General features: G+C 36.0%; 1 protein-coding gene across 2 annotated transcripts in view; it reads left to right on the top strand.

Moving 5' to 3' along the window:
• USP5 (ubiquitin specific peptidase 5) overlaps positions 1-16,393 on the top strand; it is a 29,734-nt gene that overhangs the window by 6,800 nt on the left and 6,541 nt on the right. For both annotated transcript variants that reach the window (XM_015814020.1, XM_015814021.1), the window contains exons 8-14: positions 39-232; positions 1,241-1,312; positions 2,486-2,567; positions 2,690-2,815; positions 4,117-4,270; positions 7,132-7,306; positions 16,193-16,281. In XM_015814020.1, coding sequence (XP_015669506.1) covers positions 39-232; positions 1,241-1,312; positions 2,486-2,567; positions 2,690-2,815; positions 4,117-4,270; positions 7,132-7,306; positions 16,193-16,281 — 892 coding nt within the window. The remainder of the gene's footprint in view (positions 1-38; positions 233-1,240; positions 1,313-2,485; positions 2,568-2,689; positions 2,816-4,116; positions 4,271-7,131; positions 7,307-16,192; positions 16,282-16,393) is intronic.

The raw sequence follows: 16,393 nt of genomic DNA on the forward strand, positions 1-16,393 counted from the left end.
GTTTCGGATTGTTTTCTATAAATCTTTTCTCTACGCAGACAGACAAGACAATGACAGAACTGGAGATTGATATGAACCAGCGGATTGGAGAGTGGGAGTTAATTCAGGAGTCTGGGGTGCAGCTGAAACCACTGTATGGCCCTGGCTATACGGGTATCCGTAACCTTGGAAACAGTTGCTATCTCAATTCGGTAGTGCAGGTGTTGTTCAGCATACCAGACTTCCAACGAAAGTAAGTAGGCCTCTATTGTTCCTAGCTGCAGAGAAAATAGGCAGTTTGTTTCTAGTAGTCTAAATAGAAGCCACTTGTACGTAGCAATTGGTAACAAGGAGTGTCTTCCATGCCTCAGAAAGTCAAGATAAACCATTTGTTTGCCAAAATCAGATATTCCCCATTTAAGGAGAATTGTATAATAGTAATTAAGTACAAATTTGAAGATATTTTTTGCAGCCAACGTGAGGCCTGCCTCACTTTCTTGGTTTTTAAAAATAGTATCTACAAGCAGCTTAAAACTCAATTATAGTGCTTTTATTGTGATCCACATTGCTCTATGTGCATGCATGAAGTATAGTGTCAAGCTATGAAGACTTATTGCATTAGGACTGCCATGCTGCTTCTAGCTTGCCTACAGTTGCGAGGGGGGGGAGGGGATGGTTTGGAATGCACAGCTAGCTTCTATCACTGTGAGAACCAAGGTCACTGGACTAATGTTGTGGCGAATGGAGGATTTCTTCTCATAACAAGTACTTGAAGACTTATTGGACAATGTGACCTGAACTGTCAGAGAGGGGAGGGAAAGTTTTACTCTTTTAATTATCTTTTTCCCGTCATATTGCCAGAGCTGGTTTCCCATTCTTTAGTGCCGGTATGCTATGCCCAATAAAGTTTGCATTAGAGATTGTAATGTCTCCAGTGTGCTTACTTCATTGGGTTCTTCAGCCGGAACCTTGACATATAGTATATTTAACCAAGAAAGATAGGCATGTCAAAACCAAAGAAAAATGACATTAATGAAGTGATTCCTTGATTTGGTGCATAAATATAGCAAAAATGAAGGCAGCCTTCATTAACATGGAAGACAAGCCAAAGGAAAAAATTTGTTATGCTCTTCTGGGTCCTCAATATATGTTTCTGTAAACCGCAACTGATGTTATTTGGATCCCAGACTTTGAATTCTGACCTTTCCAACTGTACACACTTGGTTGCCAAATTGTTGGGGTTTTTTTTGTTTCTTCATAGGTATGTAGACAAACTAGAGAAAATATTCCAAAGTGCTCCTACAGATCCTACACAAGACTTCAGCACCCAGGTGTAAGTAATGTCCTAAAGGGGTTGAGCTGCCATTTCAATATTAATGATGTTCTCTAACAGATGGGACTATAGAGGGACCCATCTGTCAGTTGGATTTTGCTCAGTTCTCATTTTTTCCAGTCCATGTTGTTTCTCTGTCAATTTGAATTTTTTTAAAAAAGCTCACAGAAAGACCCATTTTCTTATGCATTACATATTATTTGCAAAAATGGGTTTATTACAGGTTTTTATGTAATAAACCCATTTTTTGCAAATAATATTTTCTCAATATAATTTTGGTGGGCAGATGTTCCTTTGAAAGTTCTTTTTGTGAACTGCAGTGTAAGATTTAGAAAAGAGGATTTATGGTATATTTCTAGTTCAAAATGGATTTGAGAAACCAGAACCAACCAGTTTCTTACCATCCCAACTCAATAGGTGAACCACACGTGAACTTAAACAATTGTGGGGTTTTTTTGTTTTGCATTAATATGTTGTATAAAGAAAGTCATTATGATTTGTAAATGGTAGTCTTCCTTATGAACTAGCCATTGGGGTTTATTCAACAAACCCTAAGTAAAAGAAGGCACGATTTAGCATAGTGCCATTATTTAATGTTAAACTATTCAAATTGTGCAACAATCTGAATCCAGCAGTTCGTGTAGAGCAGGGGTAGGCAACCTTGGCTCTTTTATGACTCGTGGACTTCAACTCCCAGAATTCCTGAGCCAGCCATGCTGAGGGGAAAGGGAGAGTTTCCAAGCTGAGCTATGCTGGCTCAGGAATTCTGGGAGTTGAAGTCCACGAATCATAAAAGAGCCAAGGTTGCCTACCCCTGGTGTAGAGGAAAGCTGATTATGCTGAAAATAAAAATACTTCGTACATTATAACTCAAAATGAAATATTGTTTAAAAAATGAAAAGGAAAAGGAGGCACTCAGGGTGTAGTTCCTTAGAGGGAAAACTAACAAATTTAGTGCAATAGAAAGGTGGGGAACTTTTTAAAAATTATTTTCAAATCGTACTGATGACCATATTGCTTGAGATTCTTTGGAAATTGTTCGAGGCATAGAAAATCTTTTGTTTAGATGGTTGTTCGGATAAACTGGGGAGCTCCCTGCGACTTTTCAATAGATTGCAGTATTCTTAGTCCCATCCCTTCTCGGGTCTAATTTAAATTTACCTGCTTTTCCAGAGCTAAGCTTGGCCATGGTCTTCTCTCTGGGGAATATTCCAAACCTGCTGTTTCAAGCGGAGAACAACAGTTGGACCAGAAGGTATGGCTGGGAGGTTAATTGTCCTTGGGGGATGGAAAATGGTAGCTAACTGTAGCTAACACTTACCCAGGGAAGGGGAGATTCCATTTTACATACTCGTTTGAACTCTTTTGTCTCTGCAGGGTATACAAGATGGCATTGCCCCGCGTATGTTCAAATCTCTTGTTGGCAAAGGTCATCCAGAATTTTCTACTAATCGGCAGCAAGATGCTCAGGAATTCTTCCTGCACTTCATTAACATGGTGGAGGTAGCAACTTTTAGGGTCAAGGGTTTCATTGCTGGGAATGGGAATAGGACAGTACTTGTGCTGATGACTTGGAAGCCTGAAGAAATGTACACAAGACAAATGCTGTAACACATAACTGACATGAAAGCTGTTACCAGCTTGTTTATCTATAGAAAAGCCTTCTTTAGCATCCCCTCTGGGGTTCAGGAAACATAATTTTGGACGATGAAGTATCCCAAAAAAGCACAGTCATTCCACAATGTATTTTATTCTAGAATGCATCCCTAAATTGTGTGTTGTGACTAGAATGATGGGGTTCTTAGGACAAGATAGTGTGTAGATTAGTAGGGCTCCTTAGTGAAAAGCTTGATGGTCACAGACAAGCTACCTTAGACAGCAGCTTGCAATTTATTGCTTTTCCCTTGAGATATGCAGCAGTGGAGAAATGTTGGATCCATACCAAGCTTAGATATTTTACAAGGTTAGAGCAGCTGTGTCAGATGTTTCACTTTGTTCACGATCCTTCAAGTATTCCAATGTTTGTAATGTTTTAAAAAAATCGCCAAGTACTGGCAACTTCGAAAGGACCTTAGCCAATACAAGAGTTGCCTCCTGCTATTGGTTGAAGCTAGTTGAGAGTAGATTAAGAGAAAATGCTGCAAAAAAAATAGAATTCATGAGCATGTTGCTATCCATGTATGTTTCCTGTGCATTGTGTTTTGTTCAGGAAAATCACCAGGTAAATGCTCAAAATGTGTAACCATACAAACAGTACAGGTGTTTTCTAGATAATGCTGTTAGACTCTTAAGTTTTCAGATTACCTAATGCAAAACCATTTATTTGGAATTTTTCAGCTTTTTCAAGTGCCCCAAATGTGGCCTGTTAACCTGTATTAAGTCTTAAACCAATAGCCAAAAAAGATTATCTATTTTTGTTGTGTTCATGGACAGTGTTGAAGTTTGTCTTTGTCGGGGTTTTTCTTTGTTGAGATACGTTTTGTTGTTGTTTGTGCCAATAGGTTATAGAAATCACTTTTAATTTTTTAATTTTTTTAATGAGCCATTTTTTTAATGTAGGTTAGTGATAGATAGTGATAGGACTTAGTATGAAATTAGAGAAGGGAGGACATTGTATATCACTTAATCCCTGAAGAAGTGGAATATAACCAAAATAAATGAAAGATGGAATATATTTTTTCTGATTTTGAAACAGCCTCGTTTATACAGTATATTTTAACCTCCTGCTTCATATGTGTGTGGGTTATTATGTTTTTGCTTCTCTTCCTGTTTTTCACTTCTTGCTAAATATTTTTCTTCCCCAGAGGAATTGCCGTAGTTCTGAAAACCCAAATGAGGTCTTTCGCTTCTTGGTGGAAGAGAAACTCAAGTGCTTGGCCACAGAGAAAGTGAAATACACCCAGCGTGTGGATTACATTATGCAGCTGCCAGTACCTATGGAAGCAGCCCTGAACAAAGGTGGGAGCACCTTTATAAATCATTTATGAACTGTCCTTTATGAACCATTTTTAAAAAATTATTTTGTTTTGTGAAGTGTTGAGACCTTGTAGAGATGAATGTCTACATCAGATATGTCAAACACAAGGCCCGGGGGCCGGACGCGGCCCGTGAAGTGGCTTCATGTGGCCCGCGAAGCCATCCTGGAAACAGTGAGGGAACGGCCCCCGTTGCCTTGGCCCTGGCCCAGGCCGGCCGGGAGCCAATGTACAATTTTGTGGTGGCCATCTATGCTGAAACACATTCAGTCTTAGCTCCACAAGGCCATCTGGAAACAGCAAGGAACCAGCCCTTGCCATTTTGGCCCCGCCCCCTGGGTGCATGCTGGGGAGGTGTCACCCTTTGTGAGGAATGAAGAAATGGACTATGCCTTGGCGCTTGCCCCGGTCCCACCTCCTTCTGCCAGAGACCCTCAGATCTGTCCCACTCCTGCCCAGGCCCCCACAGGCCCCCTTGACACGAACGATGTAGAGCTGGCCACGCCCACCCAGTAGGCCACACCCACTCTATCCACACCTACCCAGTAGGCTGCACCCATCCTGGCCACACCCACCTGGCCCCTCAAGGGCAACCACAATGCTGATGCGGCCCTCAATGAAATTGAGTTTGACACCCCTGGTCTACATGTATTAATCCTCTTTTCCATGCACTGTAAAATATGGCTGACAACCATAGCAGCCACTTCTTTTGTCTTGATCTATACTAACGCTGGAATTGTTTTTATTGATAGATTAAAACATTAGATTAATTTATAACATGGTCTATTTCTTTATAACTTAGCTTGATATGGGAACTCAACAATTGTGATTTAATCAATAAATGATAGTTAACCAGTCATGCTTTGGTGCAATATGTGAACTAGACCAGAGGTCCCCAACCTTTGGGGCACCAGGGATCGGTTACGTGGAGAGAGGTTTTTCCACAGACCAGAGGGGGCGTGGTTTTGTGTGTTGACTGCATCCCACGGATGGGGCTTTGCTTGTTTGTGCGGCCCAGTTGCTGGCATGCTGCAGCCCAGTACTGGTCCACGGACTGGGGGTTGGGGACCCCTGAACTAGATGGCTCTCCCATAATTACATCTTCTGATTACGTAGCATATCCCTTTATTTTATAATATTTTTAATTGAAAATTTTAATTACAATAGTAAAAACAAATAAAATTAAATTCCAAGAGAAAAATGGAAAGAACAAATAAAAAGTGCAAGAAATGAAAAAGAAGAAAAAAGATAAAGAAAAAGCAAAGGAATATTTAAATAAATGACTTCAGATCCTCATCACAACAAGCATAAACATACTTAATAACGCTTCAACCGCATAAAGTTACAAATACTGTATCTCTTCTTCCCTGTAATAGATCCCTTATCTATGTGCAAATCCATAAATCATCAACTTTTCAATCATAGTGTCAGCAAAAAGTCTGTCAAACTAACTTTATATTTCTTCCTTTTGCTTCTATACTTCATCCCTTCATCTCTTGGTTCCTGTTTTTTTGCATAGTTTAATTTTTTTTAATTTGCATAGTTTTAAAATTTTAACTGCTTTTCTATTTATCTTTCTATGATCTGTAAGGTTATAAAGAGTCACCTTATCAGAGAGATAGGCAGCGTATAAATGTAATTAAATAGTAGTAGTAGTAGTAGTAGTAGTAGTAGTAGTAGTAAACACTCTTGAAGGATTTGATCTCTCTTTGGGATGGGAAGAGTTTTTCCCATTCCAAAGGCTTCTTCAAGGCTTTAACAAACTTATTTTGTAAATCCAATAAAAAGTAATCATCCAGGTCATGTTTTTGGTTTATCTTTCCACTTTAATTTTCAAAGCTTCAACATATTCCAAGTCATTCTTTTGGTTTGTCATTTATGTTTACACTTTGGGTACCTTCTCTATCGTATAATCCACTCTATTTTTATTATCCAGTATTTTTAGCCTTGATATTTTCACATCACGCAAAATTTGTTTCACATCTGTCATGTTTATTAATATCTTTTGGGCATAGTCTCTCCATGACAACAGATCATTGTTTATTTATATAATTATTCCAAAACTTGTAATCAAAGTCTTAATACTCCAAATTCATCTGAACCCTTAATCTGTTTATAACTTTCTTGGGTCAATTTTTTTTGCCATTTATTTCCACTTCTTTACATTCTTAAGCTTGTAGTTAATTTTTCTTTTGTTCAAATATGAAAGTAAATTCACCAGATGGGTTAGTCAGGCTTGTCATTTTGAAGATCTCAAATAGCCTTAAGTAGTAAATAGACAATTTCTGAAAGTGATCAGAAAATGAGGTCAGCTAATCCAGTGCCCTTTCAAAGGCCCCATTGCAGTTGTGAGCATGATGGATGTTCCCTTCATCTCCTGTTGCTCAAACCCGCAAGAGACTGGTATCCTCCTGTCTCCTCACAAAGAGCAGCCATTTGGAACACATATGGATAATTTCCCATCCTCTCCTTATCTAGAGAGGCTCCGCAAAACTGGTATACTTAGTTATTCAGTCTTTGCCACAGTCATTATCTCTGTTCATGTGCAGACAGTTCATGCTTCTCTTGGAAGACTCCCCACCACATAACTCATTTCAAGAGTATATTTGAACTATAGCTTCCTGCAGCATTGTTAACATGTCCTTGCACGTACAGGCCTTGTCAATTCCACAGGAAGGGCAGCTAACACATAAGCAGCATTTGTCAGCAATGAACTTTTCTGGAGAATGGCTTGCCATGCTCCTTTTCACGATGTACAGCCCAGCACACAGCTACTTGGTAATGTATATCAACGTTCTTTCTGCAAATGATTTCTGAAGAAGTAGACCTTGCTTTCCTTTGCAGATGAGTTGCTAGAATATGAAGAAAAGAAGCGACAGGCCGAAGAAGAAAAGCAGCCACTGCCTGAATTGGTTCGTGCCAAGGTACCTTTCACCTCCTGTCTTGAGGCCTATGGAGCCCCAGAACAAGTTGACGACTTCTGGAGCACAGCCTTGCAGGCCAAGTCTGTGGCACTCAAGTGAGTGGAAAGAGGCAAGAGATGGGCTCACTAGGAGGCACGAATGGGTGTACAAGAAAAGGAAGTTCTAAAATCAAATTGGGTAGAATTGATCCAGTCACTTTTAATTCATTGGTTTGATTATTTGTTTTATTCAATTTACATGGCTACCCTCCTTGCTATGTGGATAACAACTGGTATATAAATAAAAATGTAAATGTTTGTTTGTTCAAAATCTTAAATCTCTGAAAGTTCTTCACCGATTGCTTTGAAATTTTGACACAACGTTGCATTCGAATACGCACATTTTTTTATATACCTACTATTATATAGATGTCACACCTGTGACAGGTAAAAACATGCTTTTTTTGAAAAACAGCGCCATCTGTTGGACGTAAACATATTACAAACGTGCGCTTTCTCTTTTCTTTCTTTTCCATTGAACCAGACTGAGCCACAGCAACGTGTGGCCGGGTACAGCTAGTACAAAATAAAAGCTAATATATAAAGCATATAGCAACAACAGAGATAAAAACCTATGCAGTAAACTAAAACTGCCTCATGGGCTCCCACTTAACATTGGGCCCCCACATCATTCTGATAGTCCCAATTGGAACATGACAGCACGGAATGTTTCGCTTATTCCATCCCTTTAATTTTCACTGTAATGCCACAAAAATAGTAAGGGAGGTAGTCCATGCTGAATATGCTGCCACACAATCTATAAAAAAAAGTTAGTCAAAATAATATAAAATTATAACAAACAGTGGAAGCAAGAGGAAGCATACTTTTTGCATATTGTCATTAAATAGCCACAGAAAATTGAACTCGACAAAATCTTAACAAAATCAGTTCAGCGTAGTTTTAGAAACAGCTTAAGTTCTTGACTCCTGGCTTGAAGCTTTTTCTTAAAATACATTCACACTCCAGATATTTACATTTGGCAAGCTAGTTACACAGCTCAACAAGAAGCAAAGTAATGTTTCTGTAGTTGGCACCCTTTAAACTCTACAGGATAGTAATCACATTTGTAATATGCATTCACAGCGCAGAATTTTATATCTGCATCCTGCCTGAAAAAAAGGAACAAAATGTTTGCAAATCTATTTAAAATGATTAATGAAGTTTGGTTACCAGGGAGGCATTCGTTATGCTCAAAATGTTTCTGCTTAATCTGAATATAAGTTTATATTCCATTTTTACTGTTTCTTTTGCTAAGCTGTATCTAGTGAAATCAGGGATGAAACCCATGTCTACTATTTTATTGACCAATGCACTTTTCAGGACTTCTTGAATAAGAGAATATTTTAAAATCTAAATGAGTGAACCCAAAATAATATAAAAATGTGTCTTGTTTAGATCCAAACTTTAGACAAAAAATTAGAACATAGGATTTTTGGTCCATGCTTCAGAATGTATGAAGCAGTCATATTGACCCTAGACTATTCTAAGCACAGAATGCTTTGTGCAACCATCCTATAAGAATTGGCCTTTTTTTTTTTTTGTATAAATTTTATTAGTTTTTATAGGGTTAGGAATGAGGTGGGATCGAGATTGGGATTGGGATTTAGGTTAGGGTTGGGGTTAGGGTTTTTCCAAATAACATTCTCAATATTTAGCAAACAGCATAATGTCTGGGTTCATGTGTTTAACAAGAAATAATAGATAATAGTTAATTACCATAAACAATATGTTAATTAATTGCTCAATAGTCTTCTTCTTACTAATATATATTCAAAGTTACATATCATACTCCTTTCTCTCTAACTCATGTTTCTAGCCATTGATAGAAATTATCCCATGTTCTAAAATGCACTGAGTCTTCTTTCTCTTTTCTCTTTAAAGTCAATCTGTCCATTTCTGCACACTCTAAAATTTTCTTAATTAATACTTCTTCAGTTGGTAAATTTTCATTTCATACAATTCTTGCTGCAGTTAGTACATGTAGAATTAAATATATACAATCTTTCTCATAATTTGCTCCTATTATTCCTAACAAAAATAATTTTGGCTTAAAGTCTATTTGTTTTTTAGTCATTTTCTCCAACCATAAATGTATTTTAACCCAAAATCTTTTTGCTTTAGGGCATGTCCACCAGATATGATAATAAGTACCTGGTCTTTGTTTGCATTTCCAACAGTTGTTTGAAGTATTTTTAAACATTTTTGCTAATGTCACTGGTGTCATATGCCATCTGTAAAACATTTTATATAAGTTTTTTATATGCCATTGCTTTAGTTAATTTAACACTTCTTTCCCATAACTTTTGCCAGTCTTCTAATTCTATATTATATTCAAAGTTCTTTGCCCACATTATCATTGTTTCTTTAACTTGTTCTTCCTCCATCTAAGTTTAACAGAAATTTATACAGTTTCTTAATCAACTTTTCATCTGTTTTTAACAGTATCTGATCAAATTCTGTCTGTTCCTTATAAGATCTTATATTAACATCTTTTTCATATCTCGTTTGAATTTGCAGATATGGCCACCATGATAGATCAATACCTTGTTCTTGTAAATCTTGTCTGTCTTTCAATGTTCCTTCATTGTCCAAAATATCTTTATAAGTCACAACTTTATTGTAATTAATTAAATTTGGGTAAGTGAAAGCTTCCATTGTTGAAAGCCATCCAGGTATCTTAATATAAATTCTTTCTTTTATTTTTTCCCATTCTGAAAGAAGTGCATTTCTTATAAAGTGGCTTTGAAAGTATCTATGTATTTTATTCTTCCCATACCACAGAAAGACATGCCAACCAATTTGTAGGTCATGCCCCTCTAGGTATAATAGTCTTTTGTCTCTAAGCATTATCCATTCTTCAAGCCATGTTAAAATAGTTGCTTGGTAGTATAACGTCCAGTCCGGCAGTCCAAATCCTCCACTTTCTTTCGCTTCTTGTAGCATTTTCAGTCTAATTCTAGCTTTTTTTTTCTTTGCCAGATAAATTTCAGTATTGTTGTATTCAGTTCAGCAAAAAAGGCTTTTCCCAGCCTTACAGGAGTAATTTGAAATAAAAAGAGTATTTTTGGTAAAATATTCATTTTCACTGTTGCCATTCTCCCCAGCATTGAAAGTTGTAAGTTTTTCCACTTTTCCAGATCCAATTGTATTTGTTTTAGCAGTCTTACATAGTCATCTTCTTTTATTGTTACACATCTTGCTGTTAGATAAATTCCCAAATATTTGACTTTTTTAACTATTTGAAGATTTGTTTTTTGTTAGATGATTTTTTTGTTTTTCTGTTAGATTCTTTGTTAGCACTTTAGTCTTTTCTCTGTTTATTTTCAACCCTGCCACTTCTCCAAATTTTTCTATTTTCTCCATAAGTTTAGTGCTTGTTTCCAATGGATCTTCCAATATAAAAACCAAGTCATCTGCAAATGCTTGTAGTTTATATTTTTCATCTTTTATCTCCCGTCCTTTAATTTCTATATTTTGTCTGATGTTTCTATTCAATACTTCCAGTGTTGGTATAAACAGTAATGGAGATAGTGGGCATCCCTGCCTTGTGCCCTTTTTAATGTTAAAGTTTTCTGTAAAATCTCCATTTACAATTATTTTGGCTGTTTGTTTACGATAAATTGTTTTAATTACACTTATAAAGTTTTCTCCAAAGTCCATTTCTGCAAGTTGCTGAAACATGAATTGCCAGTTTACACTGTCAAACACTTTCTGTGCATCAAGGAATATTAAAACCATCTGCTTCCCTGGATGAATTTCATAGTACTCTAACACATCAAGAATCATTCTTAAATTATTTTTTATCTGTCTTTTAGATAGAAAACCATTGTGGTCTGTATGTATAAATTCGATCAAAAATTTCTTTAGTCTTTCTGCTATTATTGAGGCGAAGATTTTATAATCTACATTTAATAGTGATATGGGTCTATAATTTTTCGTTTGCGTTAAATCAGAGTCTTCTTTAGGTATTAAAGTATTTGGTATTTTAGCCTCCAGGAATATTTCATTATATTGTTCTTTCAAAGTAGGACTTAATACATCTTGTAATGATTTATAAAGCTCTGCAGGTAATCCATATGGACCTGGAGTCTTATCATTTTTTTGCCTTTTTATAGCCTCTATAATCTCCATCATTGATATTTTTCCATTTAGTATATTTCGAATATTCTCTGAAATTTTTGGTAAATCTGCTTTTTTTAAATACTGCTGTATTTTTTCTTTTGGAATTTCCTCTACTTTGTAAAGTATCTCATAATAATCTTTGATATTTTTTTAATTGTATCATTTTGAAACTGTAATTCACCTTTTAGATCTTGCAGCTTGTTTATCAGTTTTTTCTCTTTTTCTTTTTTCAGTCTATATGCTAACCATCTCCCCGGCTTGTTGGCATTTTCAAAGAAGTTTTGTTTAGCCCTTTTAATCTGTTGAGCCATCATTTTCATCTCGGCTAGATTTAATTTATGTTTTATTATCCCCATTTGTTTCTTAAGTATTTTCTTTTGTGGGTCTATTTGTAATTTTGATTCTAACTTTCTGAATTCTTCCTTCAACTTTAACTGCTGTTATTTCTTTTCTTTATTCTTTTTAGCGGTATAGGTTATAGCCAACCCTCTGAAATATGCTTTAGCCGTATCCCACACATTTTGAAGTGATGTTTCTTTTTTGTTGTTTATTTTGAAGAAAAAAACAATTTCCTTTGTCGCTAGTTGTATAAATTCTTTTTCTTTCAGTATAGATTTATTCAAGGACCATCTTAATTTTTTCTTAGTTCCTCTCCAAGTCATCTTTATTGGGTTATGATCTGCCCAAACATTAGTTTCTATCTCAATTTCTTGTATCATTGTATTAAATTCCAAAGATGTCCATATCATATCAATTCTAGACCATGATCTATGTCTATTTGAGTAAAATATATATTGTAATTTCTTTGGATTTTTTTCTCTCCATATATCTTGGATACAAAGTTCTGCCATTTTAAAAAAAAACGCTTTAGGTAATATATTTCCTCCTTTCCTACCTTGTTTAGTGCTTTTATAGTCCAAAATTCCATCTGTTATTGCATTAAAGTCTTCCATTATACAAAGATTTTGATAGTTTAAATCTAATATTTTTTATATAGTTTTTGATAAAATTGTTCTTGTTTATCGTTTGGTGCATATATTGCTACCATCAATATCTGTTTTTGATCCATCATTATTTCCACCATTAATATTTTCCCCTCTTCATCCACATAAATTTGTTTAGGGTTCATTGTTTCTTTAATGTATAAAGCTATTCCTCTTTTCTTTTGAAGTGCTAATGCAAAGTGAAGTTTTTGGTTGTTCTAACAACTTATAATGTTGTCTCTTAATATGTGTTTCTTGGAGACAGATTATATCCATTTTTAATTTTTGTATTTGTGTAAAGATTTTTCTCCTTTTTGAGGGAGAATTTAGTCAATTTATATTCATTGACAAAATGCCACTCTCCTTCTCCATCTCTTTCAATTATATCTAGGTCTTAATCTTCTAGTTGATCTTATCTGTCTCTGATCTCTTGGTCTTGCTCCCTCTTCTGTATATGTATTTTTAATTTCTTCCTCCTCTCTTGGTTTGACTGTACCTTCTACTACCATTTTTTCCTGTTTCTTTGTTTCTCTCTTTGTACCAGATTCAGAGTCACCTCCTTCCAGAAATGCTGTATGGTTGTCAAAGTATTCCATTGCTTTAAGTGGCGTATCCAATCTATATCTTTTCGTATCCCAATAGATTAAAATCAACCATCTGAAATTCACTCCTTTTTCAATTAATTTCCTAGTTAGAAACTGGTATTCTCTTCGGGATTCTCTTATTCTCCTAAGAATTTGTTTGAGAATTACAATTTCTTTTTCTTTGTATTTCAAAAATTCATCTCTTACTCTTCTCAGAATCTCGTCTCTTATAGATCTTTTGAGAAATCTAACATGTACTTCCCTGGTGACTTTATTTCTTCTAGCATAGTTTAAGTTGACTCGATAGATCTGATCTAATTCTCCTTCCATTTGCTGTTTCCCAATTCCTAATGCATCTGCCAGTAATTCCGTTATCAAGTTTAGGAGATCCTCTTCCTTATCTTCCATTATATTTTGAAATCTTAAAAAGTATGAGGCTCTTTCCATCTCTATCTCAGCTATCGAGTCTTCTAGTTCTCAATTTATTTTCATCAATTTCTGATTTTCATCTTTTAAGACTTCTAATTTCTGATCAACCTCAGTTGATTTATCTTCTATTTTTTGGATTCTTTGTTGATTATCTGTAATCATCTGTTTAAAATTTTCAAATTGAGAGTTCATGTTGTTAATTTTTTTATTCATTTTATCAAAATCACTTTTCATCTCATGATTTCTCGTTGTAACCGTCATGTGAGTAGCGATTGCCTCTTGAATTGCTTGTAGAGTTACTTGAGTTTCCTTTTGGAAGTTTTTAGCCTTTCTTGTTGGAGCGTTGTATCAATTGATCCCTTACAGACTGGACTTGAGGGACCAGAAGATCCTTTTTAGGGATGCTCATGTTTAACTTTTAATCATATTTTATAATCCACCAAGTAAATCAAAATTTATAATCCAATAGGCTCCTAACAAATAGGAGAGGTAAATAATAAAAATAGTGAGTAGTAAAAAAGAGGGGGAAAGAAAAAAAAATTATATACCAAAATTTGTAATCCAAAGTGTTCTGTTCAAAGAGATTTCTTGTTATTCACTCTTTCAAAACAGCTTGTAAAAATTCCAGGTCAAGCTGTATTTGTAATCCAGGGAAGTCAGATGACTTCAAATACAATTTTTATTTATAATTGTAATCCATCCTGTAGAAAATGTCAATCCAAAAAGAGTCTTTTCTTTTTCAGCCACAATCTTCAGGACTAAATTCCAAAGACACCAAAATGTTTAAACTATAAGCTGTGTCTGGGCATACAGCCAAGTTTTAAAACTCCGATCAAACCAACTTAGTAAGATAAAGAAAAGAGAAAAAAAAGCAATGTTAAATGTAGTTCTCAGTTTTGCCACTAGATGTCATTAGATGTCCGTTCCCGCCATACTTTAAAAAAAGTTTAAAAAGTTAAAGCCCGATGGTTTCCAAACAAGGAATAAAATAAAAAAGATTTATAAATCCAAAAGTTTCCCGAATTATCCTTCTTTTATGCCTCAGTTATCTTCACAATATTGTTATGTCAGTTTTAATTTCCCCAAGCTTAAAGCGCCGCTTATAGTTCAGGAGAGAGGGGTAAAGAAAAAAGCCCCCCCTCCCTGGTTAGCTTGGGGATTTCTTGCTTTTAAATATTTTTTCCCAGAACCAGTATTTTCACTTGCAGAGAGGTAAGGAAAGTAGTCTCACCCAGATCAGCTGTTTTGCTTTCTGCTTTTAGAATTCGTTGTCTCCGATGTTCAGCTGCTTCTGGCTGACCGCATGGGTGCGGTCAGCCTTTCTTCTTGCTGGTCCCGAGGGCTCCTTTGGATCAAGTGGATCAGCTACCGCTGGCCCGCAATCTGCAAAGTTTTACCCTTTGGCCAGTTGCCTCTATGGGGCGACTTTCAGTCCTATTGGACTCCCCAGCTGGTAGAAATCGGGCTTGGGGAACAGAGCTTCATTCCCCAGCGCTCATCTTGCAGCGACGTCACCGGAAACCTCCAAGAATTGGCCTTTTTCAACCAATTGAAAATGTAGTGCACAAAAGCAAAAAGTATCAGGTGGCATTCAGAATCGATGGGACCCCTTAAGCTGGATACTCTAAAGCAATGTTTCTCAACCTTGACAACTTTAAGGCATGTGGACTTCAACTCCCAGAATTCCACAGCCAGCATTGCTGGCTGTGGAATTCTGGGAGTTGAAGTCCACATGCCTTAAAATTGTCAAGGTTGAGAAACACTGCTCTAAAGGGTGTTTTCAAATGAGATGCAACTTCATTGTGTCAGTAATTATTCTGGTGTACAGGTAGTTCTTGACTTCTAAGCATTTGTTTAGTGACCATTCAAAGTTACAACAGCACTAAAAAAAAGTGATCTATGACCGTTTTTCACACTTACAATTGTTGCAGCACTTCTATGGTCACATGATCAGAATTTGGACACCTGGCAACTGGCATGTATTTATGACGGTTGCAGTATCCCAGGGTTATGTAATCGCCTTTTGAAACCTTCTGACAAACAAAGTCAATGGGGAAGCCAGATTCACTTAAACAACCGCATTATTAACTTAACTGCTGTGATTCACTTAAGAACTGTGGCAAGAAAGATTGTAAATGGGACACAACTCACTTAACTTTCTTGCTTAGCAACAAAATTTTGGGCTTAGTTGTGATCGTAAGAAAAGGACTTCCTGTATTCATTACAAGTGTTTTATAACCTCTTCTATATGATTGCAAGCTTAGTATATACCTAATATTTTAAGATTTGGAGCAAATAATGTAACTTTATACTTTTGATCCTACTTGACCGAACTCCTGTCGTTGTATATTGCTTTTGGCTTTGTTGTATGCCACCCAGAGCTGTTTTTAGTGAGATGGGCAGCTATATAAATTAGATAAAGTTTGAACTGTGATATTGATCTGTAGTTCAATAAAATAGAATACTCAACAATACCTTAGTTCTCATTCAAGAACTTGGTCAATAGAGTGTGATCATTTATGCCCTTAATCACCTATAGTTTAATCAGTGCAATTTCATGGGGGGAGGGGGATAGCTCAGTCATCCATGTTAATTTACATTGCTCTTGCAGTTTGCTACATGTGCAGTTTAACTGTTCTCATCTGTTAGCTAACAGAAATGGGTATACAGTATTCCATGAATTATAGCAACAAAAAGTGGAGTGTTTACAAGCAGTTATTAGCTGTGTCTTAGAACATTTCTTGAGCAAGATCCATTTTCTCTTGGGCTTTTTCCTGAACTGCCGAGAAAAAGTGCTTCAATGTTGTATTGTTTTCTCTTTTCAGAACAACCAGATTTGCCTCTTTTCCAGATTATTTAGTGATCCAGATCAAGAAATTCACTTTTGGCCTAGATTGGGTACCCAAAAAACTTGGTAAGAGTATTACTGAGAAATCATTTATGTTTTAGATTCTGGTGTGATTGCTGCTAATTCAAGCTTTTGGCATCCAGTGCTAAACTGGATATAAAGTGCTTGTGTTGGTTTT

The sequence above is a fragment of the Protobothrops mucrosquamatus genome, unplaced genomic scaffold, assembly GCF_001527695.2.
Source record: "Protobothrops mucrosquamatus isolate PMUCROS unplaced genomic scaffold, P.Mucros_1.0 scaffold212, whole genome shotgun sequence".
NCBI classification, from domain to species: Eukaryota; Metazoa; Chordata; class Lepidosauria; order Squamata; family Viperidae; genus Protobothrops; species Protobothrops mucrosquamatus.